The 23099-nt window shown below is 42.3% G+C and overlaps 1 protein-coding gene across 16 annotated transcripts; it reads right to left on the bottom strand.

Annotated features, from left to right (window-relative positions):
- Positions 1-9866: 9866 nt before the first annotated feature.
- Positions 9867-23099, bottom strand: RNF6 (ring finger protein 6). 16 transcript variants are annotated; one of them, XM_067713694.1, is made up of 7 exons: positions 22468-22826; positions 22073-22150; positions 20287-20493; positions 19293-19388; positions 15711-15829; positions 11965-12082; positions 10782-10801 (listed from the first exon to the last, which is right to left on the bottom strand). In XM_067713694.1, the coding sequence occupies exons 3-7, from the start codon at positions 20477-20479 to the stop codon at positions 10797-10799; spliced, it is 531 nt and encodes a 176-aa protein (XP_067569795.1). In that variant the 5' UTR covers positions 20480-20493; positions 22073-22150; positions 22468-22826; the 3' UTR covers positions 10782-10796. The 16 variants fall into 16 exon arrangements, with proteins under 16 accessions (XP_067569798.1, XP_067569795.1, XP_067569794.1 ...); XM_067713697.1 differs by lacking the exon at positions 11965-12082 and having other exon boundaries at positions 9867-10801; positions 22468-22821; XM_067713693.1 differs by lacking the exon at positions 10782-10801 and having other exon boundaries at positions 10821-12082; positions 22468-22827.

Genomic DNA, 23099 nt, shown 5'->3' with positions numbered 1-23099 from the left:
GCACCAGTCTTACAGAAATCCTGCCTCTTTTCATAGACTGGGCTCCTTTCATAGACTCCAGAGAGTAGGGATTCATCTCGCTCATCCCCTGGACTCTTGGATGATGGAACTGTAGACTGAGTTCTAGACAGGTCACATTCATCCATTCTCATCTTTAAGCTCTTTAGAGATGGGGATTTCACAGTCTGCTTAATAAATCACCGCCATGTTTAATGACCCTCACTTTGGGAATTGTTTTCCTGGTTCTAATCCAATCCCTCCTCCGACAGGTTAGCCTTATGGAGTCTCAGATCTGGCAAATAATCTTAAAGGTCATTGTATTCGTTTTCCAACAAACCTGATGGATGAAAACACATGACTTTATTTTCTTACGGTTCTGTACCTTTGGAATTCCAATGGAATTCCAAACTTCAACACATGTCACAAAAAAATCGGAGTGAGGGCAGGGCTATGTTCATTTCTGGAGGCTCCTGCTGGGGAGATCTTTACTGGCCTTTCTGACCTTTTAGAGGCTAACTGCATTACCTGTTTTGTGGCCCCCTTTCTCCTTCTTTAAAGCCAGCAACGTTGCATCTCTCTGACCCTCCTTCACATCATCCTCTGACTCTGACCTCAGCCGGGAAAGGTTTTCTGATTTGAAGGACACATGTGATTGGATTGAGCACCCCTAACCCCCTGCCAATAATCCAGGATCATCTCACCATGTTAAGGTCCTTATCTTAATCACATCTAGGAAGTCCCTTTTGCCATGTAAGGTCACAGTCACAGGTTCTAGGAATTAGGACATGGATAGCTGGAGGGGCGGGGGGATTATTTTGTCTACTCCTTTCTGCAAGAAGGAATCCCCTGACAGATGCTGCTCTGACTCTGAGTACTTCCACCGATGGGGAGAGGTCACTGCCTTATGAGGATGCCGAGGGTAATGTTCAACTCTAACTCTAATCTAGAGGTAATAATGACCAGCTCTAAATATCAGAAAATTTGTATGTTCAGTCCCAATAGTTCCCATACGTAGTTCTTTGCCTTCAGAAGCACAGAAGAAAACCCAACCCGGTATCCCCACTTACACATCTGCCACATGAAGTTCTTAAAATATTTGAACACAGCTAGAAGATTTCCCTTTTACTCATGAGTTGAACATACTGAGAACCTATTATATGTGCATGCTATTCTAGGCTTCAGAGATACAGTAATTAACCAGCCAAAGTCCCTAATCTCATAATGCATTCCTTCTGGTGAAGGAAACAGGTGGTTAATCCAACAAACAGCATTAGCACTGCCCTGAGTACCATCAAATCAAGGGTACCAAAACAGCGTTTGAAAGAATTGGATTTTTTTTAAAAAAATCATCTAAATAACAATTACAGGGCTTCCCTGGTGGCGCAGTGGTTAAGAATCCGCCTGCCAATGCAGGGGACACGGGTTCGAGCCCTGGTCCGGGACGATCCCACATGCTGCAGAGCAACTAAGGCCGTGCGCCACAACTACTGAGCCTGTGCTCTAGAGCCCATGAGCCACAACGACTGAGCCCGTATGCCACAACTACTAAAGCCCACGTGCCTAGAGCCCGTGCTCCACAACAAGAGAAGCCACCGCAATGAGAAGCCCGCGCACCGCAAGGAAGAGCAGCCCCCGCTTGCCGCAACTAGAGAAAGCCCGCGCACAGCAACGAAGACCCAATGCAGCCTAAAACAAATTTATTATTTTTAAATGAAAAACTTTATAAAAACAGTAACAATTATAGGAAGAAGTTAGAAACTTTGTACACATATTGTATATTTTAGGGTTGTTTTTGCTTTGAAGTATAATGGGTGAGCATCAAAACCTCACACCCACAGTCCTCTGAAAATCTTACTCTAGGCCTGGGGGAGAGAAAATTTGAGTGAGAGAGAAGTTTCAATTAGAGTAAACAAAGATGACTTCCTGAAAAAAGTTGATCCTTCCAAGATGAGTAGAGTTAGATAAATAAAGGCTAGAGGGGAGACAGCAGCCAGATAAGAGGAGAACTGGGGCAGATAAGCCTTTTAGTTTGGGCGTCCGGCTGTGGGTAGGGCATATTTTGGGTGTTTTACTCTAGTTTTAAATAGAGGTCTTCTCAAAGGCACTGAGAAGACTAGGAATTCAGTGGCAATGGGGTAGCACTGCTCTGGCATCTCCCCACACTATCTGTAAAGCTCCTGGAAAACAAGAGGCTACACCTCTACAGGCTACAAAACTTGGAGCTAAACAGCCTCTAGCTTCCTGTGACTGGGTTTACCTGCGTCTCCTGCAGAGCTCCAGGGGGTGGCAACCTATAAAATCAGGAGGACGCTCCGGTGGGTGAAGATCATCGAGGTGTTTGTTCTTAGTCACTTAACTTAAATTCTCCCCCTTTTCCCACGGTCTAAATTCAGCCCTGCCGTATGCATGCTGGGAGCTGGGAATAGATTGTGTAATTCGCATTCACGTTCTGTACTGCTGCTTCCAAAAGATAGATGAACTGAAATACTGTAAATAAAGCTAACTAATTTTCACTCAAATTTCTGACAGAAAATGAAAATCTGCTTTTTTCAATCCAGCTTCTAGAGGTTCTGCGGCTGTTACTGTAAAGTTGAAAGTTCATTGGTGGAGTGAATTATCTTGACTCCACCTCTCCATTGTTTGGAAATGGATACATTTTGTAATTAACATTTGAGGTCTCTCCTTCCCTTTGGCTTTCTTATTTGGATACTTTGTTGCAAAATGATCTTTGAAGTTTGTGTATTTTCTTTTAGGCGTGTTTGCCTTTAAGACTCAGAATAAGACTCAAATTCTGACTTCTTTGGCTGCAGATCAACTTCAGCCATATTTCCCAAGACCTTAATGACTGCTGGAAGTGTTTCTGGCATTCTTTTGGTTGGATACAAATTTGTATCCTTTGATGATACTTCATTCTCAGTGATTCTTATTTTTAAATTTTGTTTGGTCCCTAAGGGGGTGTGCTGAGTTGAAACTTGAAATTGTATTATAAGAGGGGGCAGGGTCTAAAATGAGAACTAAAAGGTGGTACAATGCTGTCTGTGTAAACAGTGGAATGATAATGATATCATCCTTTCAGTTCTCTATAAGGTTCTGGAGAACTCTGATGGCTCTTTTCTTTTACTACCTGTATCAACTCAGGGAACTTGGGCACGACTACTAGCAAAGATCAGTGGTTCCCATTCCCATAGGGCAAAGTGTAATCCTTCTGGGGCAGGTGACCACAACTTGCTTTATTTCCTTATTTGTACATGAGTTTGGATCATAAAAGATACAACATGATTGAGACAATTTGAGCAAACCAAGCCCTACATATTTTTTTAATAGATCTTTATTGGAGTATAATTGCTTCACAATACTGTGTTAGCTTCTGCTTTACAACAAAGTGAATCAGCCATAGGCATGCATATGTCCCCATATCCCCTCCGTCTTGAGCCTCCCTCCGACCCTCCCTATCCCACCCCTCTAGGTCATCGCAAAGCACCAAGCTGATCTCCCTGTGCTACGCTGCTGCTTCCCACTAGCTATTTCACATTTGGTAGTGTATATATGTCCATGCTACTATCACTTCGCCCCAGCTTCCCCCACAACCCCCATGTCCTCAAGTCCATTCTCTATGTCTACGTCTTTATTCCTGCCCTGCCACTAGGTTCAGCAGTACCTTTTTTTTTTTTTTTAAGATTCCATACATATGCGTTAGCACATGGTATTTGTTTTTCTCTTTCTGTCTTCACTCTGTATGAGTGAAGGTCCATCCACCTCACTACAAATAACTCAATTTCGTTTCTTTCTATGGCTGAGTAATATTCCATTGTATGTATGTGCCACATCTTTATCCATTCATCTGTCGATGGACATTTAGGTTGCTTCCATGTCCTGGCTATTGTAAATAGTGCTGCAATGAACACTGTGGTACCTGTCTCTATTTGAATTATGGTTTTCTCAGGGTATATGCCCAGTAGTGGGATTGCTGGGTCATATGGTAGATCTATTTTTCGTTTTTTAAGGAACCGCCATACTGTTTTCATAGTGGTTGTATCAATTTACATCCCAACAACAGTGCAGGAGGGTTCACTTTTCTCCACACCCTCTCCAGCATTTATTGTTTCTAGATTTTTTGATGATGGCCATTCTGACTGGTGTGAGATGATATCTCACTGTAGTTTTGATTTGCATTTCTCTAATGATTAGTGACGTTGAGCATCCTTTCATGTGCCTCTTGGCCATCTGTATGTCTTCTTTGGTGAAATGTCGATTTAGGTCTTCTCCCAATTTTATTTTATTTTATTTTATTTATTTTTTTTTTTTGCGATACGTGGGCCTCTCACTGCTGTGGCCTCTCCCGTTGCAGAGCACCGGTTCCGGATGCGCAGGCTCAGCGGCCATGGCTCACGGGCCCAGCCGCTCCGCGGCACGTGGGATCTTCCCGGACTGAACCCGTGTTCCCTGCATCGGCAGGCGGACTCTCAACCACTGCGCCACCAGGGAAGCCCTGTTTGTATATTTTGGAGATGAATCCTTTGTTGTTTCATTTGAAAATATTTTCTCCCATTCTGAGCATTGTCTTTTTGTCTTGTTTATGGTTCCTTTGCTGTGCAAAAGCTTTGAAGTTTAATTAGGTCCCATTTGTTTAGTTTTGTGTTTATTTCCATTACTCTAGGAGGTGGGTCAAAAAAGATCTTGCTGTGGTTTATGTCAAAGAGTGATTTTCCTGTTTTCCTCTAAGAGTTTTATAATGTCTGGTCTTACATTTAGATCTTTATTCCATCTGGAGTTTATTTTTATGTATGGTGTTAGGTAGTGTTCTAATTTCATTCTTTTACATGCAGCTGTCCAGTTTTCCCAGCACCACTTATTGAAGAGGATGTCTTTTCTCCATTGTATGCTCTTTCCTCCTTTGTCATAAATTAGGTGACCATATGTGCATGGGTTTATCTCTGGGCGTTCTATCCTGTACCATTGATCTATATTTCTGTTTTTGTGACAGTACCATACTGTCTTGACTACTGTAGCTTTGTGATATAGTTTGAAGTCAGGGAGCCTGATTCCTCCAACTCTGTTTTTCTTTCTCAAGATTGCTTTGGCTATTTGGGGTCTTTTGTGTTTCCATACGAATTGTAAAATTTTTTGTTCTAATTCTGTTAAGAATGCCATTGGTAGTTTGATAGGGATTGCACTGAATCTGTAGATTACTTTGGGTAGTATAGTCATTTTCACAATATTGATTCTTCCAATCTAAGAACATGGTGTATTTCTCCATCTGTTTATGTCATCTTTGATTTCTCTCATCAGTGTTTTATAGCTTTCTGAGTACAAGTCTTTAGCCTCCTAAGGCAGGTTTATTCCTAGGTATCTTATTCTTTTTGTTGCAATGGTAAGTGGGAGTGTTTCCTTAATTTCTCTTTCTGATTTTTCGTTGGTGGTGTATAGGAATGCCAGGGATTCCTGTGCATTAATTTTGTATCCTGCAACCTTACCAAATTCATTGATTAGTTCTAGTAGTTTTCATGTGGCATCTTTAGCATTTTCTATGTATAGTATCATGTCATCTGCAAACAGTGATAGTTTTACTTCTTCTTTTCCAATTTGTATTCCTTTTATTTCTTTTTCTTCTCTGATTGCTCTGGCTAGGACTTCCAAAACTATGTTGAATAAGAGTGGTGAGAGTAGACATCCTTGTCTTGTTCCTTATCTTAGTGGAAATGCTTTCAGTTTTTCACCATTGAGTATGATGTTTGCTGTAGGTTTGTCATATATGGCCTATATTATGTTGAGGTAGTTTCCCTCTATGCCCATTTTCTGGAAAGTTTTTATCATAAATGGGTGTTGATTTTGTCAAAAGCTTTTTCTGCATCAATTGAGATGATCATATGGTTTTGATTCCTTAATTTGTTAATGTGGTGTATCCCATTGATTGATTTGCATATATTGAAGAATCCTTGCATCCCTGGGATAAATCCCCTTTGGTCATGGTGTATGACCCTTTTAATGTGTTGTTGGATTCTGTTTGCTAGTATTTTGTTCAGGATTTTTGCCCCTATGTTCATCAGTGATATTGGTCAATACTTTTCTTTTTTTGTGATATCTTTTTCTGGTTTTGGTATCAGGGTGATGGTGGTTTCGTAGAATGAATTTGGGAGTGTTCCTCCCTCTGCAATGTTTTGGAAGAGTTTGAGAAGGATCGGTGTTAGCTCTTCTCTAAATGTTTGATAGAATTCGCTTGTGAAGCCATCTGGTCCTGGACTTTTGTTTGTTGCAAGATTTTTAATTACAGTTTCAATTTCATTACTTGTGATAGGTCTGTTTATATTTTCTAATTCTTCCTGGTTCAGTCTTGGAAAATTGTACCTTTCCAAGAATTTGTCCATTTCTTCGTGGTTGTCCATTTTACTGGCACATAAGTGTTTGTAGTAGTCTCTTATAATCCTTTGTATTTCTGTGGTGTCAGTTGTGATTTCTCATTTTTCATTTCTAAGTTTATTGATTTGTGTTCTCTCCCTTTTTATTCTTGATGAGTCTGGCTAAGTGTTTATCAATTTTGTTTATCTTCTCAGAGAACCAGCTTTTAGTTTTATTGATCTTTGCTATTGTTTTCTTTGTTTCTATTTCATTTATTTCTGCTTTGATCTTTAGGATTTCTTTCCTTTTACTGACTTTGGGTTTTCTTTGTTCTTCTTTCTCTAGTTGATCTCGGTGTAGGGTTAGATTGTTTATTTGAGATTTTTCTTGACCTAAATAGACATTTCTCTGAGTAATGTAAATTTTTGTGGGCTGGCCTGGAACAGAAGCCTTTTCCTCTTGCCTCAAAGTACAAACGTGTGGTATTATTTCCATGGTAAATGTTTTCTGAATTTCCAAAAGAAAATCTTACCAACAACTTTTAATGTACTGATACAAGCTATTTGTAAGCCAGCGTCTACCTACATACCCAAACTTCTATCCATTACTTATTAAATACATAGAGCGACCTGTTGTGTACCTGGCCTCATGCTAGGGGCTGAGGATGACTTCAAGAAGCTCACGGTTCTCAGGGGAAGACAGAGTGTAGCCGAAGCTCCTACATGGGGGATGACATGATTCTCGGCGCTTTTACCTTGGCCCCTTCCTCCATAAAAAATATCAAAATTATATTCTACTGCTGTGTTGGTAGAATGATAAATGTGATACAGGTTACATCATAGTTACATATACGTATATATTTTGATGATTTTAAAAGAAATTAAAACATTTTCATGGGCCCCTAAGAAGTAGTGCGGGTCCCAGACCTCGTGTCTGCTGTGCCCTGGAGACAGGACAAGAGGAGCATTTGCAGAAGCGATGCTGGAGGTGAGAGTCGAAGGATAAACAGGAGTTAACCAGAAAGGCCGTCACAGGAAGAGAAAACAGCACGGTCACAAACTTGGAAGTGCGAAGGGCAAGGTGAGGACCCCAAGAGGCACCCTAAATGGTAGAAAATGAAGTTGCGAAAGGTAGGCAGAGGCCAAAAATATAAAGATCTTATATGTTATTGTGAGAACAGTGAGGACGTAAGGGAGACAGCTGGGGACGTGGACATGGGACGCACCCAAATGAGCCTGTGGAAGGACTGCCCTGAGAGACTGCAGGGGGGTTGCCGCCACGTACGGGGTGACGTGGGACACGAGCACGGCCCTCGTTGACCTGACACAATGGGAAGGAGACGATGAGGATTCCAAAGGACGCAGGCTGCTCAACTGGATGTGAGGAAAGAGGCAGGAATCCGGGTTCTTATTTATCCCCTTCTCAGCCCTTTCTTTAGTGCTTGACTCCCCGTCAAACATACACCAACTCAAGGCAAGCAACCAACCAGCTATGGGAACAGCCACCGTCGGAGGGATTTTTCCTGATCACTCTCCCATTCATCGGATTGGACTAATTCCTCCTGGTTTTTGACCGTCTCTCCAATCCCTCCTGTTCTGACACCCTATTTAAACCCAGTTCTCCACCTCTTATCAGGCTTATCAGTGTATTGATCACAATTTTGTACTTGAACTTTGACTCTGCACTCACAGCCATGAGGCGGAGGTTCATTCTGACCCCTTGGAACCATCCTCAGCAAGCCAGTGCCACCTGACCTCCCCACAGGGGAAGGGGATCAGACGTTCCTGCCTTCATTGAACTGGTGAATGGCAGAGGCATTGAGCTCAGAAAAAGAAAGTGAGTAACACTCTGGGTGAAGATTATTTCAGTTCTGAATATACTGACCCTCAGGTTCCAAAGGGCCAGCCTAGCAGACGTTAACCAAGGCTGTCAAAATGCAGTCCTGGAGTACAGGAGAACGTTCTGAGCTAGAGATGGAGATGTGATGCAGGAGTGTGCAGAGAAGAATTCACGTAGAAGCCTCAGACGTCCTCGGAAAGCCCTGTGTGCAAGGTTGGCCCTTGGCTAGCATCCAGGAACTTGACTTGGGGGTGTCCCCACTGTTCCCTGACAGGCGTGTCTCGATGGGCCTGAACTATCTGTGCAAATCATCTGGTTTACGCTGAACACCTGCTTCCCTTCCAGGAGCTTGGAATTTTAGTACGTGCCAGGCAGAGGATGCCTACACGCCCAGCCCTCAATACATCTCGGCCACTGAGTCAGTGATGAGCTTCCGTGGGAGACAACATTTCTCCCACATTGTCACATTCGATGCTGGAGGAACTAAGTACGTCTGTGTGACTCCACGGGGACAGGAGTCTTGGAAGCTGGCCTGGCTTCCTCCAGACTTTGTCCCATGTGCCTTTTCCCTTTGCTGACTGTGCTTTGCCTTCTTCCCCTGTAATATATCTGAGCTGTAAGCACGACCGTATGCTGAGTCCTGAGTCCTAGCCAACCACTAACCTGGAAGTGGTCTCAGGAAACTCCAACACAGGGAGCTGTCAGGAGCACCAGGTAATTCAGTGCTGGGAATTAGAATGGAATTGATCCCCTCGCAATCTACATGGTTGCAGTGGACCGGCCACATGACCTGACCCCAGCTGGTCAGAGTGCAATGGTCCCGTTGCCTCATCCTGCAGACGAAAATGAAGATGGTGCCCTCCGATTGTAAGGCACACTGGTCTGAAATGCAGCAAAGGGTCAAGGGAAGATTAACGAAAGGCTCCCGGCTATGCCAGAAACAATACCTTATTTAACTAAGATTTAGAGCCATAGAAGGATACTCCTAACAAAATTCGAAAAACAAACAAACAAAAACCTAAGGTGTTACGGCCATGGCTATTCCCCCAAGCAAATCAAGGATAAGACAAGATTTCTGGCATTGGATGCAAGACCCCAAATGAAGTTGTTAAGGATCTAATTAAAGTTTTAAGGAAGCTGCACTGTCACAAAAGCCTCAGCCCCTTCCACAGAGTTATGACTGTTCAATATTGCAGCAGTTCCCGAACCAAGCACGCATATCAAACGTGCTCACCAGCACCCCTCAAACCCTCCTGCCCCTGCCTTCACTGGTGCCGCCACCAGCGCCAACAGGGAACTCCTCCCTCGGGGCCTCTCTGAAGGGGCCCCGACTCAGGACCTGAACCAGCCGTATTGGCTGACCAAACACGTCCAGCTAAGTGAGGCAGCAAAGAGATGCCATGAGACCGTTTCTGTCATTCATCCTACTAAGCTTGCTCAGCAAGGCCTGGTGTATATTCTGCACCAGCAATCGATGTGCTCAGGGACACGTCCTTCCCCCTTTCTAGTTTGATCTTGATTCCACTTCACTCTAGCAGGTAGATACAAGCTACATGGATCATTTATCCCATAAGCTGGATGGTGAGGAGTTGAAATTAAACCTGATCAAATCCAAGCTAATGAACTAGAGAAAGCCCGCGCGCAGCAACGAAGACCCAACGCAGCCAACAATAAATAAATAAATTTTAAAAAAAGCGCTTATTATCAGATCCAAGCTAACGGAAGAACGGACACCATCCAGAGAACCTGAACTCAAAATTGTGTCACTTCACACTACAGAAGCTACACATGACCTTGGACCGTCTCCCACCGGGAAGAATGTGAACATGTCTGAAGCTGCACAGAAGACAGTTGGATTATAGTCAAGTAGGAACATTTTGTGATTAAATATGTAATTGTCTTCAAATGAGACATTAATAGAGGAAAAATACGTCTGAAAGTGTTGAGTTTCCAGAAGTGTGACTGTTGTTTTTTTAAAAATGAAAAAAGAGAAAGAAAACTATAGGGGCCAACTCAAGAGTCTTCAGAGATGTAATGCTCAAAATAAAACAACAAACATACTTGCTGTAAGTATTTATGGATCCCCAGTTATCACAAGGGCAGATACATCAAGGCCTAATACACTCAGTCACTGAAAAGCACCCCCAACCTGTCTGACGACATCAAGGAAACGAGCACCACTGCCACTCAGTCATGTCCTTTGGAACATGGAACATTTGGCCCTCTCGATGAGAGATGGCTCTGGCTTCCTGGGAAATCTGTGCATCTGTGTTGAGAGATATCCCAGGTCTCTGATTGCCAGAGTCATACAAGGTTGAGGGAGAGACCCTACAGGAGTCTGCTGCCACTGCAAAGGTAACAACCACCCACTTCACATGGGCTCCTATTTCTACACCATTTCTTCCTCCTCTGGCCAGAGGTTATTCAAATGGAGACATGTAGGAAGATGAGAAGTTCACTGTAAGTTCTTGTCTGGGAGAAATATTCACGGAAAGGCCTCAGACAGCTTCTTAACTCTGACCTTAACACAGCATCTTCAGATGCCTCATTCATCTCTTTGCTGGATTCATCCTCATAGTATAGATTCTGTTTGATATCTTTCAGGAGTGGTCCTTCTCTTTTCATTCTTGGGAAAGAAAAGGTGTATTTGCACATGGAAACAAACACATGATATAACAAAGTTACAAAATTAGACAAGTATCTTTGGGAAGGAGTTAGGCTGAAAACTTCCCAAAGCATTTCAGCTTCTCCAGGATGCAGGGTAGTGGAAAGAGCACAGGCTTTGGAGGCAAATGGTCCTGTGACTGACTCTCTAACTCTGCCTCCTACCATGTTAAGTGGCAATAATATTTCAAGGAGAGCATGGGAGATTTAAACTAGGAATTCATGTTGAAGACTGAAAGAAACACAACCTAAGAGTGAAAGATAATCAAGTCGTAACAATGCTAGTGGAAATTATAAAACTCTGAGATACAAGAAAAAGAGGGTAAAAGGATGTAATACGTAGGAAGGCAGCTAGGAAGCTGACAGTTTAGAAACAGAAGTTCACAAGACAGCCACACTATATAGAACAAGCTCTAAGGACATGTCATGGAAAAGAGTCAAATGAAGAATTTTTTTTATAAATTTATTTTATTTTTGGCTGCGTTGGGTCTCCGTTACTGCACGCGGGCTTTCTCTAGCTGTGGAGAGCGGGGGCTACTCTTCGTTGCTGTGCGTGGGCTTCTCATTGCAGTGGCTTCTCTTGCTGCAGAGCACGGGCTCTAGGCGTGTGGGCTTCAGTACTTGTGGCACGTGGGCTCAGTGGTTGTGGCTCACGGGCTCTAGAGCGCAGGCTCAGTAGTTGTGGCGCACGGGCTTAGTTGCTCCGTGGCATGTGGGATCTTCCCGGACCAGGGCTCTGCAATGGCAGGCAGATTCTTAACCACTGCGCCACCAGGGAAGCCCTCAAATGAAGAATTTAAATGATTTGTTCCTTTCTTTATTGGAAGCACAAAGGGTAAAATCCTTGCTGAGTAGATGCTATAAATAGACAATGAGCCTTTGTGTTTGTCATCAGCCTTGTTTACTGGGAGATGAATGAAAATATTAAAGAAAACACTTCTTTGTTCCCAACTAGGGTACCAATCTACCAAATTCATTAGGCTTTCCTGCTGCTTTCAGGGACTTTTCCATACAGTGCACAATCCTATTTCCAGTGCCTACTCGGGAATCCCTTCACGTGCTGGTCCTCCCATGTCTTGCAAACGACTGAGGATCAACATGCTTTTTTCTCTTCTTTATCCTTACTTTGTTCATTTCCCCTTTTGTTTTCCTCTTGATTTTCCGAACTGCTCAAACCAGGGGAGGTAGAACTTCCTGAGGAGGGTTCCATATGAGCAGTAACTGCTGGATTTAGTCTCTTGTCCTATTGGGGACAAATGGTGCCACGAGAGTGAGTGTGATAGATACATGAATACGGCTCCATTTCAGGTCAATGTCTACACTGGCCGAGCTTGTAACTTGTCCGCCCTCCTCCACTCAGAGATTCTCCACCTGTGAACACATGACTCTCCCACCTCCTCACAGTGAACTAGAAACCAAATAATGTCTTTTTTTTTCCAACATTTTTATGCCCTTTTCTTTCTTTCCAGTTTCACTTCCATCAACCTAGGTTAGATAATAACTGATGATGATAATTGATAGTAAAAATTGATCATAATATTTCCTTTATTGGTTTCTTGCTTCCCATCTCTCTCCACTCCACCGCGTTCTGCACACTGCACCGCACCAATCTTCCTGAAACATGAAAAGTGATCTTACCCTTCGCCAATACGATTTATCAAGAGCCATCTAGACTCTGTAGAGCAAAAATCCCGTAAGTCTGGTATCTAAAGCCTTAAAATCAAACTCCCCAGTCCTATGTCCCATATGTGACCTACAGAAACCGTTTACTCCAAACAAAGTCACCACCTTTACTAAAACCTCTCACTCCACGGGCTAAATGCACCCCCTAACAAGTCCTGTGCATGCATCTTACTGAACGAACTACATATAATCACTAATTGGAAACAAAAACTAAACCTTGAGATATACCTAAATTTCACAGAATCGGCCTTGAGGTATTTGTTCTTGTGATTTTGTCCAAGTGGTATCACCATAGCAAACTATGTCATTTATTCATAAACAAACATCAAAGTCAGAACAGTAACTCATTGTATTGCTCGATTTCCAATTTTCTAAGAGCAAATATGTCTTTCCCATGAAGACAGGGACTTTGTCCTCTACTGAATCCTCTACACCAGTAACACTGCCTTGCATCGAGTTAGTGCGAAATAACTACTTCTTTCAGTGAATAAACCACGGTGGACCAATAAAGAACAGTTGACACATTTTAATATTTATTGGTAGAAACAGATCTTCAATGCATACTTTGTGTTTTAAAGTCTACATTCTCTTAACTTTTTTTGCTGTTGTTGTTATTGTTTCATTTGGAGTTTTTTGGTCTCCAGTTGAACTTAACATATTATCTATGCCTTTGATTCTTTATAGACCCTTGTTTTTAGATTTTAAACTAAATTTGAAAACCATGCATATTGTATATCTTACTTAATGTAATCCAAAAAATTGTTTGCACTTTCAAAAATGTCACAAAAAGGTAGAACTCAAGTTAAATAACCTCTATGTTCTAAAATGTCCACGTTCCATTTCTGAAAAAAGAAATACTTGTTCAGTGTTATATATTGCTTGCTGTCTAATAAGTCAGATTGTCAGAGACGCTTCATAAATTATGTCTATTTTTAAATATCTTAATCTACTTCCTCCCAGAGATGATCCTGTAAGTATTAAACATTGTGCCATATGCAGTAATAGCCCAACAGTTTGAAATAAGAACCAAACTGGTAGTTTTTAGACTGAATACTTTATCCTTAAAATTATATACCTATATATACACACGTGATATGCTGCATATTAAATTTAATATTTCAAGTAACTTTAATGCATTTAGCAAACATTCAGCCAAATATTCTTTCATGAAAAGATACTGTCCTTAGAATAAAAAGTTAAAGAAAGGCTTATTTAGACACCAATGTCTGGACATGGTACGAAGCCTGAAAGTCCAAGCAAAATCTGCTGGACTTCTCAGAAAAAGAATATTGATTTGTAACCTACTGAGTTGTGCAGATACAAAAGTGCTCAGCATGACAAAATTACCAAAATAAAAACATTTTAAAAGTTATTTGGTTCTAGCAATATTAACTATTCTGTACTTTAGGATAATTTAACATTTGCATTTTAAATTTTCTATAAATTTTCTCTTTTTAACAAGTTAAAAAAGCACACAAAAAAATAGTTCAAACTATAATCATCTGTTATTTTTCATCCTGGTTAGCTCATCACAAATAATTCAACAAAAGAATGCCTGAATACTCAGCTCTACTAAGATGCAACATTTGACTGGATCCAGCATGTCACCCGTTGTTTGCTGTACTGGACCCTAAGACAGGCTGCCGACAGATAGGACACGTGCAATTCTCTGAGAGCCACCGGTCGATACAGTGGATGTGAAATTCATGCATGCAAGGTAACTGCCTGAGCTTGTTTCCAGTTACGTAGTCGCTGATGCAAACGCTACAGATTTTCCCTCGTTCACTATCGATACCGCTGTGCTCATAGCTCCGGGTGGAAAGACTGTCAATCTGCTCTTTGGTTAAACCACGCATGCGGTCATCATCCTCCCCTTCGTTAAGCAAGAAGTGAGCGAGGCGAAGGATAGGTAGGGTGCCAGTTTCCACCAAGTTACTTGAATTTTGCGACCGCCTGCCACCTCTGTTTGGGGCACGAGGCGGGGTGTCAGGGCTGTCTTCTCGGGTCCACCTGCCTTGGGGGGACCCTCCCCTGTGCTGGCTGACGGCCTCACCGAGGAGACTCACTTCTGAGTGTGTCTCTGGCCGACGCTGACCACTTCTCTGGGCCTCTGACTCAGATTCGGCCTCCATTAGAGAACCCAGTTCTCCAAATCCAGTCATGATCTGCCTTAAAACTGATCGAAGAGCCACTGATGACGGTTCAGCGAGCTCGTTCTCAGAAATCCTACGAAGAGGAACAGTTATGGTACTAACGTAGGTTCGCATACCTGAGCGCTCTAAACGAGAGATGGTGCGCCGAAAGCCCCCACTACTGCTTTCGATAGTGACTGTGTTTGCTGCCAGCCCCACCCTGGATCGAGTTCTATTTGCAATACTGTCCCAGTCTCTGCTTTCTCCAGGACGAATCCTTCTCACTTGAAGGTCCAGTGTGATTGTTGGGTGTCGTCGTGCAGCAGTGGAGGACCTGCTGGACTCTTCTTCTTCTACTGTGATTCTTGACACAAGTCTTGAGTTAGAGAATGGAGTATATGCGGTACCTCTGCCTTCTCGGCCTTGCTCTAGAAAGACACGAGTTATACCTCTCCTCCTAACAGACCGCCTACTAGTTTGCTGAAAAGGTCTACTTTCCCTTTGTGAACTGTGATAAACAGTGCCACTTTGCCTCTGAATCGGTGACCGGCTTCGGCTATTGAAAGTAGACCGTAATCTTATTGGCTCTAATCTTTGGTTTGTATTCCTCACTGTGACATTAGTTCTAGCCCCATTTTCCCAAACATGGGCTGCTCCAAATCGCTGCCCCTCCCTTTGCCTGAGTTCACTACCACCTGATGGATTAGCGCGTGCAGCACCAGTTCTAGGGGTGCCAACTGCCCCCCCAATTCCATTTCTTAATCTACCCAATGCTGACAAAGATCCTTCTACTGAACTCCGCCCCCTCGATCCAAGCCTAGTTCTCGGAACGTTGGCACTACGACCACTGAGAGCCCCTGCGGCTTGGCTCCTGGTTCGCCTGGCCACAGGGCTACTTGATCTCTGTGGCCCATCTGCGGTGTGATCTTGGCTAATATCTGAAAGTGGAACGCCCACATAATCTTCGCCGTCCATTTCAAATCCTCTATTCTCGTGATTTATGTGGATTTCCAGACAAAATTGGAACTCTCCACTGTGTGGGTTTGCTCGACTCACAGCTCTCCAAGTCTGGTTCCCATTCTGTCCACTTCGAGTTGCGTTTCCCGTGCGACGAAAGGTGTTGAGCCATTCCAGCAGAGACTCTTCATTTGAACTTTCTCGAGGGACCCCTGAGTCTGGAAAGCAAACCAAATCAACTTAACATCAATTCCTAAAATCTATCTTTAGATCTTTATTGAAAGCTTGTAAGATAAACTACGTTTTTATTAAATTAAAAATATAATTAAGAACATCTGTGCATTTTAATGAATGAAAAATGGCCAAAAAGCTGAACTTTCTAAAAGAAAGGTGTATACTATAAGCATACTATAATACACACTGTATCAAAATTATAAAATTTTAAATACTATTTGTGCAAAGGTGTGAAGAAATCCTCACTCTTGCTTTCTATATGCCTGTTATTGGCAAAATATTAAGGCAAATGAAAAATATATCCAGTATCAAAACTGTACATTTAAATTGCTTTATTGGGACTTCCCTGGTGGCACAGTGGATAAGACTCCACGCTCCCAACGCAGGGGGCCTGGGTTTGATCCCTGGTCAGGGAACTAGATCCCACATGCATGCTGCAACTAAGAGTTCGCATGCCACAACTATGGAGCCCACCTGCCACAACTAAGACCCGCTGCAACTAAATAAAAATTTTAAAAATTGCGTTATTCATATGGCAGTATCAATAAAATACAGTGGCAAAACTTATGTATAATTTATCTTGAATTTTTAGAATTCTTTGGTAAAGGTAACTCAATCTTTTTTGCAATTAGGTATTTTTGGCAACCTTAAGAATTTTATCCTATTTCTCAGAAACTGCCCAAAATGTATAAGTCAAGAAATATGGCTTCATGAGTAAAATGTTAGAACCACATCATATCTTCATGTGAGGATAGGAGACTTCAGGCATGTTACTTAAGTTCTCTGGCTAAATCCTTATCTGTAAACTTGATAATAATAGTACAGATGTCAAAGGATTATCATGAGGATAAAATAAGACACTGTATATAAAATGATTAGTATAATATCTGGCACATAGGAGGCACTCAATAAATGTTAGCCATTATATATAATACAATAAAATACATTTTCTGTTCATTTAGAACATGAGCTGCATGAAGACAATGAGTTTTGCCTTATTTTACTCACTGTTAAATCCCCAACCTCTACAACAGTATTTGGGACAAATCAGACTCTCAATTAATACTGTTGAATGAATCGATTTAGAAATAAATGTGCCCTGGGACTTCCCTGGTGGCGCACTGGTTAAGAATCCACCTGCTAATGCAGGGGACACGGATCTGATCCCTGGTCCAGGAAGATCCCACATGCCGCGGAGCAGTTAAGCCTGTGCACCACAACTACTGAGCCTGCGCTCTAGAGCCCGCGAGCCACAACTACTGAGCCTGTGAGCCACAACTACTGAAGCCCGTGCACCTAGAGCCCGTGCTCCGCAACAAGAGAAGCCACCGCAATGAGAAGCCTGCGCACCACAACAAAGAGCAGCCTCCGCTCACTGCAACCAGAGAAAGCCCACACACAGCAACGAAGACCCAACGCAGCCAAAAATAAAATAAAATTTAAAATATATACACATTTAAAAAAAGAAAGAAAGAAAGAAATGTGCCCCTAATAAACTTCTTTGAGTATGATAGTGCTACTGTGGGAAGCTTTAAGTTTTCCATTTTAACCAGTGGATTATATAAAGTACAAAACTCAGTGAAAAGCATTCTAATGCACATTAACTACACAGACTTTACCAAGTTCGCTCTTCTCAAAAACAGTTGTTAAATGAGTCTGCTTTGATTTTATTTCATTACTGCAATCTCTCATAAAAAACTTTTTTAAATATTAAAGTTAAACCTGTTAATCAGCTGCTGGCATCAATAAAGACAGCAACCGCAGCCACATTCTAAAGGTATAAGCTACTGCACACATGACGAGTACATTCTCCATCAAAACATATTCAAAGGGCCAGTATTACCAGCTATACCAATATAGTACAATTTGCATATCTAAACACAAAGAAGAAAAAGGTTAACATCCACTTTCCATTTTAATTTGCAAAAAGATGTAAGTAAAGGGCAGGTAAACATGAAGTCATTCCAGATGCCACTTCTTTCTTTAATTACTAGAATATAGTGATGGCAGTGTGTGAAAGAGGTCACTCATGTCTCACAAAATCCGTCGCCCCATTCTTCCACTGGAAATGCACTGCAGTGTCCTGTGAACGACCTGGCATCTGGGTGTGGCCACGGGACTAAGTTCTCATCAATGGAACGGGAGTAGAAGTGAGGGAGCTCATTTCCGGGCAGGGGCCTGGGCCTTCTCCTGGAACCTGGAACTGCCAGCTGGAACCTAGAAGTGGCTGTGACTTAGCTTGATCATGCAAACCATACCTGGAGCAGCAGTCAGTGCCCAGTGAACCTTTCTGCAACAGTGGAGATGTTCTGTACCTGTGCCGTCCAGTACAGAAGCCACTAGCCACAGGGGACTATTAAACACTTGAATGTGGCTAATGTGCCTGAGGAACTGAATTTTCAATTTTATTAAATTTAAATAGGCCCATGTGGCCGGTAGCTACCGCACTGGACAGCACAGTTGTAGAAGCACTGTGCTGGCTGCGTGGGTCCCAGAAGGCTTTATGGATTGACGTGCGTCTGCCCTGGACTGAGCACAAAACGGAAGTAAACTTCCATCTCATCAGCCGATGCGTTTGGGGTGTTTAATAGTCTTCACCCTAACCAATACCATGATCCTGATGTAATATGTGAAACCACTACTAACGAACACCTCTGGAGAAGGAAGTAGAACTGGTAAGAGGGACCTTAAAGTTGGCTTTACTTTTAACTCTATACACTTCTGTTTAGTTTGAATTTTGTTTTTTTACAAGTAATTTGTTTTGTTTTGTTTTGTTTTGTTTTTTTGCAGTCCACGGGCCTCTCACCGCTGTGGCCTCTCCCGTCGCGGAGCACAGGCTCCGGACGTGCAGGCTCAGCGGCCATGGATCACAGGCCCAGCTGCTCCGCGGCATGTGGGATCTTCCCGGACTGGGGCACGAACCCGTGTCCCCTGCATCGGCAGACGGACTCCAAACCACTGCGCCACCAGGGAAGCCCCGATTTGTTTTTTTATAAGAATTTCTTATATTATGACTTAGTGTCTGTTCAGTAAAATGACACAACACAAAACCAATAAAACAAAGCAACAAAAATAGGTTTTCCTGACTCAGTCTTTCTGTATTGTTCTGTATAAATTTTTAGAAGGTAAGTTTAGTTATATTACTTAAAAAAAAACAGTAGTGTGTAAAGTCTAAGATTAAAAAGAACTCTGCTGGTAATTAATTGTATACTATTTCATACACATGAGCTCCCTGAAGGCAATGGGTGTGTAAGACATCTTTATATGCAACCCCTGTCCTGTATTACCTAACTATACTGCTCAGCATATAATATGTAAATACTACCTGAATGATTATCACATTTAATCTGGAAAACACTAAAAACAAACATTGTACAAGGTCCTGTAAGTTCATTTCTGCAATTACTCCAATCAAACCTGTTCCTTATGGAAAGGAATCTACAATACCTCTGGTGTTTGTCCCATTTCTCAAGTCAGGCTGAGATGCTAGCTGTTCCTTGACTCCGTCTAAACGTTGCTGTAATTCTTCTGATGTTATTTCTCCTAAAACAATGGAAAAGTGCCCACTAAAGTTAAAATCTTTAAATTACTAAGTTTTATGAAAACTCATGAAGGGTAAGACTAATTTTTAGCAATCTGTAGAAGACATTCTATTGTTTTCATGTTCTATAAATTGAAGACAACAAAAAACGTTTATTCATGCAAATACACATCATTTTCGTTGTTTCATTTATTAATGTTTTATTTAAATTAAAATAAGATTTAATTTGAATCATTAATGAAGTGCTCCTAGTTGATATACTTAGAACCTATAAGCTATAATTCTGTGGATTTTCGTCAGAGTTAAAAAGAAATTAAGAAGAGAGTACTTCTAGAGAAAATTTCAAATCTTTATTTACTTGAATTCTACCTAGTTCATTATATGGGTAATGAATGCCCTTCATTATATATGTATACAGAATGCAAATATGCAACACACAAATATATACAAGCATACAGTTTCAATTAGTTCATCTGTGAAATTAATTTGTAAAAAGTTAATGGAGCACATTGAACTTTTTGGGAGTCATTAATTCAGCTAAATAAATAAATAAATGATAAGACCTCAAATGAGTTAGAATTAGGTTTTAAATGAATAATATTTTATTTGTACAAATATTACTTAAGAGACATAGGACTTCATAAATATCTGACACTATCATGTATGTTAACCTGTTGGTTTGACACTTGTGTAACAGTGCTATATGTTCAATATTCTTACCTACTTATAAAATACAGAAGTAAGCCAGTGATTTTCTATGTTGTTATGTTACAATGCTCTTAAGGTCACAAAAACAGTACACTATATTTTGAGAGAGGGAAGATGGGGTAAAAACCCCTCCTTATTTTGAAACTTCTAATAATGCTGAAAAAGGTATTTCCTCTTTTACCCATCTCTTACCAGGGGTGCCTAAAAGATTATGGTCTCTCATTAGCCGGTAATCTTCATCATTGAGATCATTAATAAACTGATAATAGGCTTCTTCTCTGTGGAGACGCTCTTGTTGCCACCTTCTCTCGTTTTCATGATGATTCTGGTCTTGAGATGAGGTTTCTTCACCACCACCATCTGGTCTAGATCTAGACCAATTCATGCTGAGATTCCTGGCTTTCTGTTCAAACAGTATATACAAAATTCAAGGTATTAGCCGTGGACTACACATGGCTTCATATTTTAACTTAGTTTTTTCATTTTCATTTTAAAATTCTGTCCGCTACTCAAATACTTCATATGCCAAATCTTGCAGTGAAGAACTTACATATAAAATGAATAGCAGCTCCTAGGTGATAGAACACAATTGGACCTACTTCTTTGCCTAAAGCCATCCTCTAAGTCAGATTGGATTTGGTTTCACCACACATTTCTCATAGCTGAAAATCAAAGTGATTATCTCATTTTCTACGTCTTTGACTCTCCTGTTGGCCCAAAAGCCCCCACTGATGTTCCAAATATCCGGGTATTTCACATTACCATACAAATTCTAAGCTTGCATTATGCACGTTCTTTACTTCATAAGCAAAGGACTATTGGGTATCAAGAGGGTATCATTTACATTTATTTCCAGTAAGGGTATTCTTCGCCAAAAAAGTTCATAAATGTAATATTACCCCCCCTGCACTTTGCTGAGGTAAAAATAACTTAGCTGAACAGACCTGGAGTTGATTTCTCTTACAGCCAACAGGAAACAACACTCTGTGCACAGCTCTGGGGATTGTAAAAGCACGTAAGAGCTTTTGGGTTTCCCCACAGGAAACCTTGTTCCTAAGCCTGGAATGGTTAGTCCCGGAGGTCTCTGAGTGCCAGTGAAACTTCCTGACCTCGCTAGGCAAACACTGCTTTTGGATTATACTGAAATGTCATTCCTGAGAAGTTTACTTTTAAACCATAAGGAAATCAAGGGGGGAAAGTAATTGTTTCATAAATATCTTAGAATTTCTTAAACACGTCTATTTACTAAGTCGTTAAAGCTACAGTTCTCAACTGGGAATGCACATCAAACACCCTTGAGGAAATGTTTTAAACTACAGATGCCCAGAGCTCACCCCCAATCCTAGGTCAGAATTTTCCAGGGTAGGGCCCAGGTCTACCTTCGAGAGCTAATCTGGGTGTTCTGTGGCTGAAATAAACCATTCCTTGACAATTTCTGGTATGTCACTAAAGGGTATGTGTAATACAGCACACGACTTAATAAAGGCTGCAGGATCGAATGACTAGGTGACCAGGGGAGCAACTTCGGTAACTAGGACTCAGTGTTTAATAAGCAAACTACTTTAAAAACAGAGTGAAATTAGCCTACAAGTCTCAATTATTGTATGAGTTAGCAACTAACCACTCTCATGCACATTCTGACATTAAATTACATCTTCAAAGGCTTTTTTCACGGTGATCCCTATGTCATTTTTTTAAGGAAAGATCTAGTAGCACTATCCAGTCACATGCAAATTAACATTATCAAAAACTACGGATTTCTTTCCATTTTCAGAATAATTAGGACTAGACCATCATTAGCAAAGAGCATACTTGGTAGGTACAGCAGTAATAAGCTTTTTGGATTAAACAGTTTAAATATCTGAAACCTATCATAGAGTCAAGCTACTTTAATATTATTCAAAACTTTAAGAGCTTCTCCTTAAGTGGTAATTTTCTCGTGCAATTAACCACAATTAAATCCACGTGAATACCTTACTTGCCTTTCCACATACTTCTAATATATGCAATGGTATCCATCCTTCCACTGTTTGTGCTTTTTTTGACAGCTGCCCATCTGAAGCGATAAAAGAGAGTCGAATTATTCAATAAGTTGCCTCTTTGAAGGCTAGGAACGGCTAGTCGTCTCCCAACTCTACTGTAAAGTTAAAGCAAAATCTCCAGTGGATTCTGTTAGAAACTCACCTAGAAAATGAGATCCCCAAACAATTAGGTCATGGAAATCTCCCGCACGGCCCGTTTCTGCCACAACAGAAACTAGGCCTTTCTTTCCTCCACCGTCACCCCTCTTGGGATGACAACTTCTCTCTCAAGGCCTTCCTTCCCACCCCGCTCCCACTCGGGGGTTGCCAGGCTTAGGGGCCTCCAGCTTACTTCTAAACCTTCACTCGCTCGCCACCCCTGCCCTCCGTCCCGATACCGGTTCTCTTCCTGGAAGTTGCGACAGAAGCTCGCGCCGGGGTAGGGCCCCCAGTACAATAAACAAACTGGACTCGTGCCCAACCAACCTCTCCCCAACCGGTCCTGGAGTAACGCTTCGCTTAGCGACCTAGATTCCCACAAGGAAGCCAGTGACAGCGGGGCCTCGGAGCCAATCACCGGCCAGGGCAGGGCATCTAGACCGCAGGTAGCCAATCAGGAGAGGTGGGGCCCAGGGAGGGCCTGCGGTCCCCGCGTCTCCCGGAAGCCGCGGAGGGCCTGGAGCTTCCCCCGAGCTCACTACGCCGGGGACCTGGCCGTCTTCCCGCTACCTGGAGAGAAGCGTGCGGCCCCGGAGGCTGTGACCGGGCGGCGGGCGGAGCTCGCATCCGCGCCTCCGGAGGCCGCTGCGCCCTCTGCTCGTCTGCTGAAGAGAAGCCTGCTGCAGCGGGACGGTCCAGCCGGAGCGGAGGCTCTGGAGGAGGGACGGCAGGCCCCACCCGTCTCTCCCTACGGCCGGGCCGCCCCCTGCGCGACAGGAGACGCTCAGCCGCCGCCGGGCGCTAGCCTGTACGAGTGGAAACTGC

Source organism: Pseudorca crassidens, chromosome 18, assembly GCF_039906515.1.
Source record: "Pseudorca crassidens isolate mPseCra1 chromosome 18, mPseCra1.hap1, whole genome shotgun sequence".
Taxonomy (NCBI): domain Eukaryota; kingdom Metazoa; phylum Chordata; class Mammalia; order Artiodactyla; family Delphinidae; genus Pseudorca; species Pseudorca crassidens.
Note: the sequence above shows the minus strand (reverse complement) of the source record. Positions and strands in the feature narration are given on the sequence as shown.

What these genes read in the sequence shown, in the direction of transcription:
- RNF6 (XM_067713691.1), bottom strand. Translation starts at nt 20,479, where the DNA reads ATGAATTGGTCTAGATCTAGACCAGATGGTGGTGGTGAAGAAACCTCA. An exon ending in TAATCTTTTAGGCACCCCTG is followed by an intron (nt 19,389 to 20,286) that starts GTAAGAGATGGG and finishes CCATTGTTTTAG; the next exon opens with GAGAAATAACATCAGAAGAA. An exon ending in AAATGGGACAAACACCAGAG is followed by an intron (nt 15,830 to 19,292) that starts GTATTGTAGATT and finishes TTTGCTTTCCAG; the next exon opens with ACTCAGGGGTCCCTCGAGAA.